At 45.0% G+C, this 18,589-nt stretch overlaps 1 protein-coding gene across 2 annotated transcripts in view; it reads left to right on the top strand.

Annotated features, from left to right (window-relative positions):
• LRP1 (LDL receptor related protein 1) overlaps nucleotides 1-18,589 on the top strand; it is a 1,298,976-nt gene that overhangs the window by 915,803 nt on the left and 364,584 nt on the right. For both annotated transcript variants that reach the window (XM_085654639.1, XM_085654638.1), the window contains exons 64-65: nucleotides 11,258-11,374; nucleotides 17,732-17,851. In XM_085654639.1, coding sequence (XP_085510765.1) covers nucleotides 11,258-11,374; nucleotides 17,732-17,851 — 237 coding nt within the window. The remainder of the gene's footprint in view (nucleotides 1-11,257; nucleotides 11,375-17,731; nucleotides 17,852-18,589) is intronic.

The raw sequence follows: 18,589 nt of genomic DNA, 5'->3' as shown, positions 1-18,589 counted from the left end.
AGCACCTACTTTGGTCAGACCCCGGGCCAGTGTTGATCACAACACCGTTGAACTGAACTTGAGAACCGCTTCCTTACCTGTGAGTTACTCACCTGCCTTTTTTCCCATAGGATTACATTGGTCTCTCACTGTAGTGTACTAAGTGTGATCCTAACTACAAAGTATCTTTCTGTATTGAAAAGCATTTCATGCTCATGCAAAGTATTGTGGATGTTATACAAGCCATTTGCCAGTAATTGAAAGTATTGCACCAAAGTTTACTTACCTGTAACTGAGTTCAACGTGGTTCCTAGAAATAAAAGTAACAAAGTATCAAAGAGATAAGTTAGTGATAGATTCCTTACCTTAGAATATCCCCAGGCATTAGACTGGATCCGGAAAGTTTTCCCTGCGCGTCGGTATGTGTCGCCGTATGGCTCCGCGTACAACGCTGGCGTCGTAGCTGCCGAGAGGACGTCGTCGGAGCTACATAGACGCGCCCATGCGCGCTGACGTCAGTTCTTACTTTTTTCGAGCAGCAGCGCAGATCCGAGAGAGAGCGGTACGCCTAGTTAAAAGTTTTAACTTTGTTTCTGACAACTTGTTTTGTCGAGTACTCGACTCCTGGAGCAGTAGGGATGCCCGGGTTTAAGTGCTGTAGGGTCTGCCGCTGAAATATGTTGGTAGTGGACCCGCATGACGTGTGTCTCTTCTGCTTGGGGCACACCAATGACCCCGAGGCGTGCCCCGATTGTCTGGCCATGGCGCCGAATGCTTTGCGGGAGCGTGCCTGAAAGTTGTTGGAGGTCCGGCAATCTTTTCTGCTCCGATCGAGGTCCCGCTTCCGTGGGGGGGTCAAAGGACCGGTCGTGGAGCCATCAACATCGCTCGCCGGAATCGGGGACAGGTAAGTCTAGGCGCCATAAGAAGAAGAAGCGGCGTCACTCTTCCTCTACCCCTCACCGGTCGCGAGATGTGGTGGAGGGGGCGGGCGGTCACTCCCCCGCGGCTCTGTTGGAGCCTCAGTTTTTGCCTGTGGCCTACCCTCCATTTCCGGGACCGCACGAGACTTCGGCCGAGGTGCAGGCCTTCGTGTCGGCCCTGTGCCATTTGTTTGCCCGATCGGGTCCCTCCAGAGCTCCTTCGGGCCCTGCGGATCCATTGGGAGGGGCTGCCTCCGTGCCGCTGCCTTATGCCTCGGGTACGCCGGCACCATGCCCTGTAGTGCTGCCGGCTCCGGCCTCTTACCCCCCATTCAATTTCTTGGTGGTGAGTTTGTCCCATTTCCCCGGGCACCTCATCCTTACCGGCCTCTTCAACAACCGGTGGTCGAAGGAGAGTACTGGGAGGTGTCTGAGGACCCTCTTGCAGCTCAATGCGAGGATGAGCCTGAATGGGAAGGCGATGTGGTGGGTCCAGTAGATCTGGATTTTTCTCCACACCCTGTTACACTGTCCCCTTCTTCCGTGGCTACGGAGGAGGTTGGAACTTTTTCTGTGGTGTTAACCTCGAGCTCCCTTCTGTACCTATCAGGACCAATCTCTTGACCGAGGTGCTGCAGCCACAGTCCTCGTCTATGGAGCCGTTGCTGCCCTTCAATGAGGTGTTACTTATATCTTATTGAGCAGCTGGAACAAACCTAACACAGGAGTTCCTGTAGACCAGGGTGTGTCACGCTGCTGTCGCCAAGCGATACCAGATTTCTCACCCAACACCCGACGCCTGAGAGTCTGGTTGTCCAGGCTTCTGCCTCGCTGAGTCCATTCCCTTCTGCTGCTCTGGACAAGGAATCTAGGAAACTGGAGCAGTTTGGAAAAAAGATTTTCACTTCTGCCAGTTCCGGGTTGCGAGTGGTGAATACTGCATGCCTGTTGGGCCGCTATTCCCATTCTGTGTGGCATACCGTGGCACAGGTGCTGCCTCAGTGCCCTGTAGAGGCACGGGCGGTTCTCTCCCAGGCCAGTACCGAGGGGAGAGATGTTGCTAAATTTACCATCCGTTGTGGGCTTGACACAGCTGATTCTTTCGGCAGTGCACTTTCCACAACGGTGGTGCTGCACCATTACGCTTGGCTTAGAACTACTGGCTTCTCCGGGGATGTCCAGAACATATCCTGCTGGACATGCCTTTTGATGGCACACGCCTCTTTGGTGACAAGGCGGATCGCACCCTGCAATGCTTCAAGGACTTTCGAGCTACGGCCCCCTCTCATAAGCTTCTCTTCATCGGAGCGGTTCTGGACACGGCGCAGTTTCAGGTTTATCCTCCCGAACAGTGAGTCTGGGACATTCGGGCTATGATTCTGATCTTTAGGCCCTGGTCCTGGGTTTCGGTCAGGAAGACCCTGAGGCTGCTGTGGCTCATGGCCTCCTGCATCCTGCTGATCCATCATGCCAGATGGCATATGCAGGCTCTGCAGTGGGAACTGAAGTTCTAGTGGACGCAGGATCGGGAAAAGCTATCCAACTACATCCAGATCTCGGAGGGCACTGCACAGGACTTGCAGTGGTGGCTCTCGAACCAGCGTTGGGTCAACGGCGGATCCCTCTCCTTTCCCCAACCGTAGCGCACAGTAGTGACGGACACGTCCCTCCTGGGATGGGGCGGCCACATGGGAGAGGCGGAGATCAGAGGCCTCTGGTCACCGGCGGAGTCCAAGCTCCATATCAACCTTTTGGAGCTCAGAGCGATCCTACTTGCACTGAAAGCATTCCTTCCCTCTGTCAAGGGGTAAGTAGTGCAGGTGTTCACAGACAACACCACCGCCATGTGGTACTGCAACAAGCAGGGCGGGGTGAGATTGTGGACCCTATGTCAGGAGGCTCTGCATCTCTGGACATGGCTGGAACGTCAAGGCATTTCCTTGGTGGTTCAACACCTGGTCGGTACCCTGAACGTCAAGGTGGACGAACTCAACCGCAGGTGCTTGTTGGATCACAAATGGTGTCTTCACTCTGAGGTGGCGCAAGGTCTCTTTCACCAGTGGGGAGAGCCTTGGTTAGATCTGTTTGTACACCGAAGAGAATGCGCAATGTCAGCAGTTATGGGCGTTGGAGTTTCCAAGTCGGCACTCGCTCGGAGACGCTTTTCGTCGCGAGTGGAGTTGCGGTCTATTGTACGCCTTTCTGCCTATACCACTTCTACCCAGAGTGCTGAAGAAGATCAGGCGCGACCAGGCCCAAGTTATTCTTGTGGCACCGGACTGGGCTCGAAGAGTTTGGTATCCCGAGCTACTCAGTATGAGCGTAGATCCCCCGATCCGACTGCCTCTTCTGGAGGATCTCCTCTCGCAGCAACAGGGAACGGTCCTCCACCCGAACCTGTCCATCCTCCACCTCCTTGCATGGAGATTGAGCGGCGACAGCTGATTCCATTTGACTTGGCTCTTGAAGTCTGTAATGTGATTCTGGCAGCCAGGCGTCCCTCCACTAAAACGGTATATGCCTGTCGGAAAAAATTTGTGGCATGGTGCACAGCGAAAGCTGTAGATCCTCTTGCTGCTCCTCTTTCTGAGGTCCTATTGTCACTTCTCTCTTTGGCCCAGCAGGGCTCTTCTCTGGGCACTATCAAGGGCCACCTTTCTGCTCTTTCAGCCTTTCTTAGGCTGCCTGATCAGCCCTCTCTTTTCAAGTCCCCAGTTGTCAATACATTTCTCAAAGGCATTACTCACCTTTTCCCTCCTATTCCTTTTGTGATGCCTCAATGGGACTAGAACCTGGTTCTCACATACTTGATGTGCGCTCCCTTTGAACCTCTTCATAACTGTCCTTTGCAGTTATTAACTTTGAAAACTGTCTTCCTGGTGGCCATCACCTCTGTTCGGCGGGTGAGTGAGCTCCAATCTCTTTCCTGTAAACCTCCTTTCCTGGCTATTTATCCGGACAAGGTTGTGCTTAGACCGCGTCCCTCCTTTCTTTTTTTTTTTTTTTTTTTTTATTGAATTTTTATCGATTCAGCGAGGACACATTAAATTATTAACAGAGCACAATATATAAAAAACAGAGAAGATAGAGAGAACCAAAAAATACAGATCAGTGATTTCTCAACGAAATAACAATAATACATTACTAAATATCATTACTGCACCCAGATTCTGATCGGCTCCCATATTGAGGCCCCTATTTTTTTCTTTTTAATACCTTTCAATTTATATAGTGCAGATTCCATATTATATATTGAAATAACCTTAGCCCTCCAATTAACAAAAGACTGGGGCTCAGGATCCAGCCATTGAGACGTTATACATGACCTCAAGACCGACATGCAAATAAACTTAAGGCCTCTAAGATACCCCTTGCCTACCCACACCTGTACCAAATTCTATTCCAAACAAAACCAGAGATGCTGTTACAGATATAGGTATACCCAAAGATTGTAACATAAAGCCTTCAATATCCTTCAAAAGTGACTGAAGTGCAGGACATGAAAAAAACATATGCAGCGAATCTGCTGCATAAAGTCCACATCTTGAACAATTAGCCCCCTCCCGTCTTCCATTTTGCAATCTTTGCAGGCGTATAATACAAATTAAACATAGCCATATATGATTGACTTCTCAGACTACCGGAAAGTAAAATAGAACTGGCGGTTCGCATCACCAGCTGTAAATCCAGATTAATTACCGACAACTTCTCCTCCCATATTGCTTCCTGTCTAGACAAATCATCAGGTTGTGTTAAAATAAGTTCTGTATATATTTGCCCTATTTTACACTTCCCTTTTATTAAATCCAAAACTCGGAACTGTCGGACCTGGCATCTTCCCCCTACCATAACGGCCTGCAGAAAGCTTCTTAGTTGCAAGTATTTAAAAAAATCGGCCCTCCCAATCCCAAATCTGTCTTGCAATACTAAGAAGGAAATCATCTCACCCTGCTCCACCAAGTCCCCAATTAATCTAATTCCGTACTGTGACTACCTACGCATGGTCGAATCCTGAAATACAGCAGGTAATAAAGCAGTCGAGTCCAAGGGTGTATACCATATAATACTAGGAATAGATAGCTGTTTACGTATCCTCTTCCAAACTGAGTATGCTGCCTGAAGAGTTTTGAATCTAGTCTTTTTGTAGTAGCTTGGCTCCACAACTTTTAGAAGTAACCCTTGTGCCGATTCTCCCAAGCACCACTCGTATATAGACTGAGAAAAAGCAGGGTCCAAGACGGCCATCTTACCACAAACCAGAACACCCATAAATTGAAGTAGTGTGGCACAGTAATATGAATAGAAATTTGGAAGAGCCAGGCATCCCCGTTCCCCGGGCAAATAAAACCATTTAATTGCCCTTCTAGAACGGCGATAACCCCAGAGAAAGCGTGAGCACATTCGTTCCATTTTACTAAATATAAGGTTAGGAAACAGGATTGGAATGGCCCGAAACAAATATAAAAACTTCGGGAAAATCAACATTTTCAGAACATTACCCCTTCCATATAAAGAAATATGCAACCGACTTAATCGGTCCAAGGTTTTATTAGAAGAAGCGATCATCGGCTCCGCATTGATCCTCGGGATATTTTGGATTTGGGGTGAGATAATTATGCCCAAATACGTTGCCTCTGTAACCACCTCCACCCCCAGCTCCAAAGGTAATCCAACCTCTGTATTCAACACTTGAGTCTTCTCTAGATTTAATTTATATCCGGACACTGCGCCGAAATTCTCAGTTATAACCTCAATTCTCTGCAAGGCCTTGTTCATATCTATGGACAAAACCGCAAGATAATCGGCATATGCTAAAACCTTAACTGAATATGACTGCGCGGTCACCGGTCGAATTTCCATATCGGTCTCTAACCTTTCAATAAGAGGATTTATAAATAAAGCAAACAGAAGTGGGGAGCAGGGGCACCCCTGCCGGGTGCCCCTGTTAACCATAAGCCTCTGTGACTCTTCTCCCCCCAACCGCACTATTGCACTCGGAGTGGAATACATCGACTGTATTGCCCGTATAAAGCCATCAGGGAAAGACTTCCACCTCATCACTGCCCATAGAAACTCCCAGGAGACCCTGTCGAATGCCTTTTCGGCATCCAACAGGGCCACCCCAACCGGGACACCCATTGCCTGGGCCCAATCAAATACGGAAATGAGTCACCTAACGTGATCCGTAGTCCCCCTCCCGGCAATAAACCCATGTTGTTGTAATGAAACTAGAGGGGTAATCACTCTCCCCAATCTCCTTGCCAGGCATTTCGAATAGATTTTATTATCAGCATTAATTAAAGAGATTGGTCGGTATGAGGAAAGCTCATGGGGATCCTTTCCCTTTTTCCTAAAGACTACTATAACTGTTTGCGACCAAGACGCCGGGGGAACCCCGTCAAACGCCCCTCGAAATACTAGAGTCATTATTCCCTCTAAAGTCGTCCTGAATTTAATATAGAACTCGAGAGGGATCGAGTCCGAGCCCATCGCCTTCCCTGAGGCTAGCAACAACATAGCAGTTACGATCTCCTCCCAAGAGACCCCTTCCGACAATGCATCTTTATCCAACTCGTCTAACCCCGAACAGGCCATTTCCGCTAGGTTCCTCTCAGAGCTTACGACTGGCTCTGCCATATATAATTTTTCATAATACTTTTTAAAAGAATCTTGGATCAAAGAAGGGGTCTCTAACAGTTTCCCATCCATATCTTTAATCTTAGCTATCCTAAAATAAACCTCTTTTTGACGTAGCCTATTAGCAAGGACACTCCCGACCCTTTATCCATACTGCTAAAGCTCCCTCCTATGTACTTGGTACTTTGCCGCTGCTACATCAGCATAATCTTGATATATTTTCGCTCGACAGGCAGCAACTTCTGCCTGGACCTCCTTAACCCTGCCTGCACAATTTATTTCTTCACTCAAAGGGTTGCCCCATGCTTTGGGACGCACTCAATGACACAAGGTTGGACCCCGTCATTTGTAACAGAGTCCTTTATTTAAGTTGCGAACCGGCATTCGTTTTCAAAACTTGAGGCCCTACGCGTTTCTAATTTATTTCTTGAGCTAATTTTTGCTCGAGTCGAGAGAGGGCCGCCAACTCGTTTATTGACTTTAGACGCTCTATTTTGCGTTTCCTCGCAGCAAATCTTACTGTCTCACCTCTTATCCCAGCCTTCATTGCATCTCATACAACCTCTATCCTAGCTGATCCTATATTCGCCTGGATAAATTTGGGGATCCATTTCTTCATCCAGATACAATAATCTTCATTAAACAAAAGCTTTCTATCAAAAGTCCATTTTGTGGCCCTAGTCATTAACCCCTTACACTCAAACTCCAATACTACCGGATTATGATCCGATATAATTTTGGGGAGTATCTTGATAGAAGCCCTTGCTAAAATAACATCAGAGACCAAAAAATAGTCTAACCGTACCATCTTTCCATGTGGGGCAGAAAAATATGTATAACCATCTTAACCTGAATTAAGTTCCGCCCACACATCATATAGGCCTTGGTTTTGGACCAACGCCTGCAGACTCCTAAATACTCGCGGCTTCCTACCCAAATAAGATTCAGCTGTTCTTACATTTACCTGCGAATGAAGATGGATATTTAAATCACCACAAACTATCATAGGGTGTGGATATAATGCTAATTCTGTATTAATCGCTTGAAGAATACCTGGGTCATCCAAATTTGAACCATATATTGAGCATAGTGTGATGACTTGCTGAGAGACCACTACCTCCACCATCACCCAGCGTCCCAACTTATCGGCTTTATACTTCTTAACCTCCAATAATCCCTTTTTAGCAAGTATCGTGACTCCTTTGACATTAGCTGACTGCGATGTACAGGCTAATAGTTCAAGCCCTACAGAGCCAAGCCAGGACCTATTGGACCAAGCTATGTGCGTCTCCTGCAAGAAAAGGAGATCCCACGAGCTTGAATATATAATTCTAGCTAACACCCGTCTTTTCCTAACATCATTCAGACCACAGATATTAAGCGTACAGCATATTAATTTCCCCATCCAAAATCCATATCACATTCCGAATTTAGACTTACAAAATTTAACATTATAATATTTCCCTCGCCAGACATATTTACCCCAACAGCTTGCTAACCACATATACAGCTGATACTGCTAATATCTTTTGAGAGCTAATACAGTTTTTTTTAGTCCTACCGTATATATCTACTATCTTTATCTTTAACTGAAGTGACCTAACAAAGAACATATAATCTGTACTCCTCGCTGAGTCTGTTTCACCCTGCCCCAACACCTCCTCAACCCCACCCTCCCAGCCCCCCCCAAGCCCACCCCCTAGACTACGAACCCTTCCCCCCCCCCCCCCATTACACCCTTTACCCCCCTCATAGAGCATTGGGAAAGTCTTCCCTAGTGATGATTGGCCCAGCAGGGCTCTGCTCTGGGCACTATCAAGGGCTATCTTTCTGCTCTTTCAGCCTTTCTTAGGCTGCCTGATCAGCCCTCTCTTTTCAAGTCCCCGGTTATCAATAGATTTCTCAAAGGCCTTACTCACCTTTTCCCTCCTATTCCTTTTGTGATGCCTCAATGGGACTTAAACCTGGTTCTCACATACTTGATGTGTGCCCCCTTTGAGCCTCTTCATAACTGTTCTTTGCGATTATTAACTTTGAAAACTGTCTTCCTGGTGGCCATCACCTCCGCTCGGCGAGTGAGTGAGCTCCAAGCTCTTTCCTGTAAACCTCCTTTCCTGGCGATTCATCCGGACAGGGTTGTGCTTAGACCATGTCCCTCCTTTCTACCAAAAGTAATATCTGCCTTTCATCTTGGGCAAACTGTCACTCTGCCCACTTTCGTTCCGCCTCCGCACCCTTCGAGAGAAAAAGAGAGGCTCCACCGTCTAGACCCAAAAGGTGCGCTTTCGTTCTATCTCAACAGCACACAACCGTTCCGGGTGGATGACCAGCTCTTTGTTGGCTACGTGGGCGCTAAGAAAGGCCGGGCTGTGCACAAGCAAACTATCTCCTGATGGGTTGTCTTGTGCATTAAAGCCGGTTACTCTCTGGCTAAAAAGGAACCTCCGGTTGGGCTGCGCACCCATTCTACCAGGGCAACAGCAGCTACTATAGCATTGGGACGCGGTGTTCCCCTGCAAGACATCTGTCAGATGGCCACTTGGGCCTCGCTGCATACTTTCACTTAGCACTATTGCCTTGACAGTCCGGTCCAGAGAGACGGCTTCTTTGGCCGTTCAGTTCTCCGTGACTTTCTGGTGTAATCTCACTTCGCAGACCCACCACCGGGGTTGGTATTGCTGGAGTATCAATTCTAAGGTAAGGAATCTATCACTAACGTGTCTCTTTCAGATGCACAAGTTACTTACTTGTGTAACGATATATCTGTAAGAGACATTAGTTAGTGATAGATTGCTTACCGCCCGCCCATCCTCCCCGTTCTGCGTACTGTTCTCTAGGGTTCAGGTCATCCCTTTCAGGGCCCTAGTTCTATTGCACCAGTAGTCGGTCTCTGGCATGGCTCTGCGCTCCTGGCGCATAATAGTTGTGTACAGAACTGACGTCAGCGCGCATGTCACGTCTAAGTAGCTCCGACGACATAATTTCTGCGGCTACGACGCCAGTGGCGTACACGGAGCCGTACGACGACACCTACCGACGCGCAGGGGTACTGCTGACGAAAACTTTCCAGATCCAGTCTGACACCTGGGGATATTCTAAGGTAAGGAATCTATCACTAACTAATGTCTCTAACAGATATATCGTTACACAAGTAAGTAACTTGTGCAAAATTATTCTACAAGCATTGGTCTGGAGTCTGTCTTTGAGTGTGTGTTCCTGCCTTGTTAGAGTATGTACACCAAATGCATTCACACTACCCTCTGAAAAGCCTAACTTCTCAGCCCAGCTACCACAAGATTGAGACCAAGGTATTATCTACTTTAACCTCTGCTGTACCTTTGGGGACTCACTGGACTCTGTCCACACTATACCTTTTTGGTTTACTATATACAGAGTCGGCTTCCTACAATTGGTTTCAGTAAAGCCATCTTGTTGCTGGGGAACTCGTTATGACCAGTGCCCTGTACATATCCTTAAGATGGCTTCCCTGATCACTTGTATTATCTAGTAATTGTACTAGCCATCGGAGGGTCATATTTGCTCATGCAGATATGTCCTCACATGTACATGTAATATAATGCACGCTGCCTTACAGCTCTATGGACTACTGTAGGGGCAACTTGCATATATTGCATGCAGTGTCGATGTGCATCAGTGTCGATAGGCATAATACACTGAATGTGTGCCTTGCTGTGTTTTCACGCTGGTTTGCACCATTTCAGGCAGCCTGCAATAGAAGTCTGTATGGCTTTGGGTGTGGGTCCCTTAGGGTGGCATAATACATGCTTCAGCTCTTAGCTACCGTCTTTAGTACCCATGTCCTAGGCACCAGGGGTACTATTTACTAGGGACCTACAGGAGTGCTTAAGACCTTGCAAATGGGTTAACAATGAACATGTAGCTTCTTTTAGGTAAAGAGCACTTGGACTGGGGCCTGGTTAGCAGAAACCCAGTGCACATCAATCGAAAAACATCAGTACCAGTGGCAAAAAGTGGGGTGACAATGACAAAAAGAGGCACTTTCCTTCAGAAGTGCACTAGATAAAACTATAATGTTGCCAGCTATTCAGTAGCATCCTGAAATCTCTCCTATTTGGCCTTAGCTCTCTACTGATCCATGGTAGAAAATGATAATATCAGGATTTGTGCCATGCAATCTCTTCTAGAAGTAGATGGTGTGCATATTCCTACCATCTAATGGTTGGGTCCAAAGGTGGTGTAATAGAAAATGCTTTTTAGGTGGGCATTAACATGGGTGGAGCCTGAGAATGATGTCCACAGTAATCCCTGATTCGTGGTCGGAAATGATAATGTCTGGATTATAGTTTTCTAGGATTAGGAAATCACAGCACTTCCCTGTGTGGTCAGATATTGGGAAAAACAGAACTACTTAGTGTGTGCCTCTTTGCCAAACCCATAAAAGTGACAACTTCTCTATAATTGGGTGAGTGAGATGGGGGTATTGTGGCATGGGTGTTTCATGCCTGTGAAGAAATAAACTGTGAGATGCTAACTCTCATGGTTATTCTCACACTAATTCTTCAAAGAGTGACAGCAGTGTGGATGTAGCTACCTTTGGTGTCTACAAATTACCACCAGTACATTGATATTATTATAATGCTTCTTATTTAACATATGTGAAGCAGGAACTTTAAGCTCAATTTAACACGTTAGCAGGCATTTCGAGCTCATAACGCTGTTATTCTCTTTCCTTATAGCTGAATTTAAGTGCCGACCAGGACAGTTTCAGTGCTCCACAGGCATCTGCACTAACCCAGCTTTTATCTGCGATGGGGACAACGACTGTCAGGACAGCTCTGATGAATTAAGCTGTGGTGAGTTTGGGTGGCTGTAAGTGGGTGTTGGGTGCAATGGTTCTCTCTCAGGGGATCATCATTGATAACCATAAGCACTGAATAGTCCACCTACGTGCGGGGACCCCAAAGCAGTTCATTTAATATCTCATCTACTTTGCCTTACTTCAGAAAGTCTGGGAAACATATCTGACAGACATGTTACACTTTGAAGCCTTAAAACAGGCTATATCCATTATGATTGCATAATGGATATCAGTCAGTCAAATCTTTATTTCGGCAAATTTTACCATAAAAGAGGCATCAATAAAAACAAAATATCATCTAAAAATGTTTTTACAATACAATATTTACAACGTAAAGTATATAATATCCAGTAAATCGGTTTAAAATACATTAAGATCCAATTAGCTTAACGAACCTAGTCCTTTTCCACCACATCTGTAATAAAAATCTGGAGACTGCATAGACAATGTGTATATCCGTATTAGATTTTAAAATCCTGTAGACCACTCTGTAATTTCGCGACCCCAAATTCCTAATGGATATCACTTAAAGCATTTAGAAGGAAAAAAGGATCAAACCCTTAAAAGTCACTATAATTCAAATGAAAAGTGACCTTTCAAAAAAGTCCTTCACATAGTCTTTTTTACTTCTTTTTAAAGTACGATAGGAAGAATGTAGCCTGCATAGGCTGCAGCATTGAAATGTTGCAAAAAGAACACTATGCCTTTAAGAGCCTCTTGACCACCAATTTTCATCATGCCCTGCAGGTGGCAGTTAACTCTGCTTCTTTTTTTATTGTTCCTGCTGACAGGATCCTGGAGCAGAGCTCTGCCTTTTTATGTCCTTTCCTCAATAAAAAATAGACCCACACAGGATCTGTTTCTCATGTTTGCCAGACTCTCATGACCCCAAGACATGTCACCACTGAAAGACCCACTACTGGTGTACTTTGAAAGAGAGAGAGGATTTGCCTCCATGGCTAAGTGGAGCACCACAAAAGACGAGATTCCTTGGCTGGAGATATTTTAGAAAGGCTAGGATAGACTTCCCTCTACCAGTGCCTGTATGTCACACTCCGAGAACTCCCACAGAGGGAGATCCAAAAAGCAATGATCTGCTGAAAAACGATGTTCTAGTTTAGTGTGGAGGACATCGATGTCAAGAAGAGGTACAACACCTACTTGTTTACCATCAAGGGCTAGTTCAACATTGAGAACACTTTCGACGTCAAGGAGTAGAGCACCATTAACGTTGAAAACTTTGACGTCAAGACATGGCTCAATGTCAAGACCTCATTCAACCTCACTGACCAAGACAGGGGAGTGGCTTTCATGGATGAAAGTGTACACACTTCCTTCAGAGTCTGATTCAGAGTACTCCCGGACCTATTCACCATCCAGGCCGACCCCTCCAGTGGCTATTGCGAATTCGCCAACACTGCCTCGAGTTCCAACAGAATCCACTCCTCCGCAGCACTCTCCTCCACCTCTTCCTCCTCAAACACCTCAACCAGCAATTCCAGCAGTACCTCCACTGCCAATATTGCTAGTCACTCTGTCTCAGCCATCACATTCTCCTGCACTAGTGCACCTCCACCAAGGCAACAGAGATTTCACTCCTGTTACACCAGACATCATAGCTATAGGTCAGAGTCAAGATCGAGGTCCCATTGTCATCAGCCTTCAAGGTCTCACAGGCGCTCACTCTAAAGATTAAAAAGATACTCTACATCTAAGCCAAGATCCTCACAATCTCGTCATACAACATCTTCCTCAGGATTGTATTCACCTACCTTAACAAATTCTCCTCCACAGAGAATATCTCCTATATATGACATTAACACCTTCTAGGAGGCACTTATCAGGAATGCTAACAAATTGAATATTGTTTTACCCACTACTACTACATCCACTTTGGTCGTTCTTGAGGCACTTCATCAAAAATCTGCATCTAGACCATTACTTCCTTTGGCTCCAGGTCTATTAGAACCAGTGCTTGAACTCTTTCTGACTCTGGGTGCTGTAGAGGCGGCTCCATCACACCTGTAAAAGAAACAAAGGCCACCGAATCAAGATCCTTCTTTTCAATGCACAGATCCAATACTCAGCCATTGTTTCAGCAGCTCGAAAGCTTCATGCTACGGCCACATATTTTACAGTACTTCCTGATAAGGAAAGCAAGGATTTGGATTCAGTGGGAAAACAGGTCTGCAGAACCCCTGCATTTTCCATGAAAGCTGCTAGTGCAACTGCTTCCTTTGCGACTCCATTTAACAGTTCATAGAAGAGCTCCTTAGAGACAGGCTTCTGGATTATCAGGAAATTGTTAATGAAGTAATAATGGTGTCAAAACAAGTTGCACTACAGCTGATTCCTCCACTCTAGCAGTGCATGGTTATTGTCATGGACTAGTGCGTCTGTGTTCTTCTTGGCTGAGACTCACAAGTTTGAAACCAGAAGCCCAACACTGGATTCTGAACCTCAGTTTTTCAGGAAAAACTTTATTTGGCTCTCATGTTGATGATGAGATGTCTAGAATGAAGTCTGAGCTCAACACATTCAAATCGGTCAGATCGGCGAAAAAGGGGAAATATATAGCAGACATTCCTTTATGCCCTATGACCGCCGCTATTTCCACCAGATGGTTCAGATTCCTCATTGGACTACAGGACAGCAGCAACAACTATCATCTCAGCTACATAGACATCAACAAAAGTGCAGTCAGTCAAGAGGCGAAGGATGACCGTGATCAACTGACCAAACCACTAAAACAACGGGGGCAAACAATGAGTCCTCTCTTCACTCTCTTCCATTGCCTACTCCGGTATGGGAAAGTATAACACATTTCCTGCAAGGTTAGCAAAGAATAACCACTGACAAATGTGTTCTAAATATTGTTGAGCATACAGTACTCTTTCAAATTCAAGAGTTTGCCAGCATCTATTCCACAAAGAAACCTTCCTTTTACCAGCTGGAAAAACTGTGAAAAGTTGTTTCCATCCTCATACAGACACACATGATGGAGAAGGCCTCCTCTCACCTGGGAGGAATGGGAATTTATTCCCAATATTTTCTGGTGAAGAAGAAAGGACCCAAAAACTCATATAGACCAATTTTAAACTTTAAGAAAGCGAACAAATGGGTTTGCAAAGAAAAATTCAGGATGTTGGCTCTTCATCGAATCTACCCTCAACTCAATCAAGGGGACTGGCTATAAACCTACAAGATGCCTATTATCACATCCTGATAGTAAAAACCATCAAATATTTCAGAATTTCATTGTTGGAAAAGAACACTACAAATACAAGATCCTTCCCTTCAACCTCAAGTCCGCACCATAAACTTTCTCCAAATGTATGGTGGTGTAGCACCGTACCTCTAAAAAATGAAAATCTTCATCTATCCACACCCAGAACAATTGGTTCATCAAGGGATCTTCCCATTAGCACGCATGCCAACATTATCATCTAACCGTTGTAACTCTCAATCAACTAGGTCTACAAGTGAATCATGACAAATCTGTCTCAACATCTGTTCAATCTCTGAATTACCTAGATGCAGTTCTAGACACAATAGTGTTTCTTTCAGGTGAGAGACAATTCACCTTGAGAATTTTGCACTCTGAAGAAAACATCCCATCCCATCCAATACAGAGACCAGTCTATTCCCTCCTAGGTTCAATGGTGTCATACATCTTTCTGGGCTCACGTCTACGTCTCTTTAGACAGCCTCTCCAAAAATGCCTGGAAGATCAATGGGTTCAGCTCTCTGCTGACCACTCATGCCAAACAATCACTAAAATGGTGGTGCCACTCAGAGAATCTCCTCAAAGGGATGGATTTCCACCAAGACATCCCGGCACAAACCATAGCGATGGATGCCTCCTTGACAGGTTGGGGTGCTCATATCGACCATCTACAGATTCAAGGCTTGTGGTCTCAGAAGGAAGTTTTACCACATCAACCTTGCTGAACTGACAGCAGCACATTGAGCACTAAAGGGCTTCCTCCCATTGTTCATAACAGAATCTGTCCTTGTTCAGACAGGCAATACAACAAACATGCATTTTCTTAACCAGCAGGGAGGGGCGAGGCCCAAACCTTTGTCCGTAGAAGCACAAACAATATGGAAGTGACTCTTTTTCCAGGCATCTCCGGTTTACAGCTCTCCATCTTCTGGGATCTTTGAATGCTCTAGCAGACACTCTTAGCAGAATCATTCAAGAATATCACAAATGGGATTTAAACAATGCTGTACTTCACAAAATATTTTCTAATTGGGGTTTTCCCCAAATAGATGTTCTCGCAGGCAGAGAAAGCAAGAAATGCCCAAGCTTTGCTTGATGGTCTGTCAACCAGTCACACTGGGGAATGCCATATTGATAGACTGACTAGGCAAAGTTCTTTACGCCTTTCCTCTGATTCCCCTAATGCTAACAGTGATCCTCAAGTTCTCACACTCATAAGCCAGAATTATTATCATTGCTCTTGGGTGGCCACGACAGTGGTGTTTCATGGATCTTCTTCACCTCTCAGAATGCCCACACAGGAGAGCTGCCTTGGAGACCACAGCTTCTTCAGAAGTATGGATGCCAGCTTCAACATACCAACCTTCACTTGTTCAACTTGGCTGCATGGTTCCTGAACTCGTACAATATGGTCACCTGAATCTCCCTGAAGAATGCATGGATGTTGTGAGAGAAGCCAAAAGAACATCCACTAGACCTTCCTATGCCTTCACGTGGAAGAGGTTTTGCATCTGGTCTGCTCAGAACAAATTCAGTCCTCTTATTTTTCGTGAAGAGGCTATTCTTTCATATCCCCTCCATCTCACTAAAGCAAAATTGTAATGCTCCTCAATTAGAGCTCATCTTGCAGCAATCAGTCCTTTTTCAGAATGCCTGCCGTCAAACATTTTCTAGAAGGCATTGAGAAAATATATCCCCACTTAAGAAGACCTTCTCATCTATGGGAGTTATACATTGTCCTTTCGCGCCTTATGGGTTCTCCCTTTGAACCCATCCATAAGGTTTCTCTCCAACACCCATCTTGGAAAGTTTCCTTCTTAGTAACCATTACTTAAGCTTGCAGAGTTAGCGGGATATAGGCTCTCTGTTCACATGAACCTTATTTAGTATTCCATAGCAAGAGGGTAGTGATGAGGACATATCCTAATTCCTCCCTAAAGTAGTCTCTGATTTCCATGTCATTCAGAGTAGTACTTTGCCCGCATTCTTTGAGAACTCTCTTTTCCTACAGACAGATCTCTCCATCCTCTGGATTTTATAAGGGTTTTGAAGTTTTATCTAGGTACAACAAATTCTTTAAGAAAATCAAGGTAACTTTGTCAGCTGCAAACAAAACCCTTTCTGGTAGATCCAAAGCCCACTCCACCAGAGGTAAATTAGTTACTGCTGCTTTTCCGTAGCAACGTCCCAAATGTTGAGATTTACAAAGCTGAAACTTGGAGATCAGTTCACACCTTTAGGAGACACTATTGTCTTGATTCCGACGCGTAGGTTGGTGGGGAAGTATCTTTTAAACATTTGTTTGCCTAATTACTCTATTCTCTTTTTATCTCTTCCTTTGTAGGATTTTTGGGGGATGAGCTAGCTAATCTATTCAGTGCATATGATTATCAATGGAGATCCCTTTAGAGAGAAGGATTGGTCTCTTAGCTGTAATCCTAGTTCTCTCTCAGGGCAATCTCAATTGAAATCTTAAGCACCCCCCAAACGGAAGAGATAATATATGTATAAAACTATACTGGTTATCGATTGTCAAAAAGAACTGAGTAAACTGACACCTGTGGGGCATAATGGGATGCTGGAGGTCAAGAGGCTCTTAAAGAATTAGTGTCCTTTTAGTATCTTTTAAATGCTGCAGCCTATGCAGGCTACATTGCCATGTATTACTCCTTCTATTACTTTAAAAAGAAGTCAAATGAGTTTGTGAAGGATGTGTTTAAATGGTCACTTTTCATTTTACTTAAGTGACTTTTAAGGGATTTGACCCTTTTTTCCTTCTAAATTTTTTAAGTAATTCTGTACGACTGGGAATATAGCTTGATTTTAAGGCAGCAAAAGTTAACGCCTCTCACATATGTTTCGTGTCCCTTCCTAAGTAGATGTGGCTTTGTATGAACTGCACAGGGGTCCCCTAACGACGGCAGGACTGTTCAACCCTTATGATTTCAGTAGAGATTCCACTTAAAGAGAGCAAGGATTACTGGTAAGAACCATTCCCCCTACATCGACCGGCTTGGGTCAGGGATGGGTGGCTTAGCTTGTGTGTTAATTAGCACAGTTATGATCACAATGCCTGTTGACTTATTGGGACTCTCTTCCCCACAATTCTTTTTTTGTCATTCGTAGAAGCGCATGTCTGCCTGCCAAGTCAGTTCAAGTGCACGAACGTCCATCGCTGTATCCCTGGCATCTTTCGCTGCAATGGGCAAGACAACTGTGGTGATGGAGAGGACGAGAAAGAATGTCGTAAGTATAGACTCACTTTTTCTTCTGCTTCTCAAGATCCCCACTAAGGTTCATGTGCATACTTGGCAGTGTTTCTAAACCTTATCCTGTAGCATTATCTACTTTTACATGACTGTAATCCATGCCAATTTCAGTTGGATGCACATCTTTGCCACTAGTTCTTAATTTTGAGCTGCCTGTCCCACAAAAATGTCAGCGTTTTGCCTGTGCACAGCACTGCCAATGCTAGTAAGTCTTGACCTCCAGCAACCGCACTACTCCAGTATTAGGCCACTTGAGGGGCCATGCAAACGATCCTTTATTCTGACCTGCATAACACCTGCTACTTCAGTGCTCAACCCATACAAAGTATTTACATAAATGCATTTGTATATAGGGTTGGCCTAAACCTAGTTAGTGTCTTGGTCTTATCCATCACAACATAAATGATACCTCACTTCAATAAACTGTCATAGGAGGGGCTCCAGGTCGGTAGTTGATTACACACATAGTTAATTTACTCAATATCACACATAATATCATCATTGTTTCAACGCATATTTATTATACAGAACACCTACAGTTCACAGTTAACAAGATAACCTAACCCAAGCATTCTCTAATTAATTCACCTAATACTAATAACCCTTGTTATTGGGAATTTCACTACAGACTACTCTGATTCTACATTTAACTATCTTGAAGCTCCACAATATCGGCTTGTAGGTCTCTCAGGCAATTTCATAGACATCAATTATG

This window comes from Triturus cristatus, chromosome 4_1 (assembly GCF_964204655.1).
Source record: "Triturus cristatus chromosome 4_1, aTriCri1.1, whole genome shotgun sequence".
In the NCBI taxonomy this organism is placed as follows: Eukaryota; Metazoa; Chordata; class Amphibia; order Caudata; family Salamandridae; genus Triturus; species Triturus cristatus.
The sequence above is the reverse complement of the archived record's forward strand: the minus strand, read 5'-3'. Positions and strand labels throughout refer to the sequence as shown.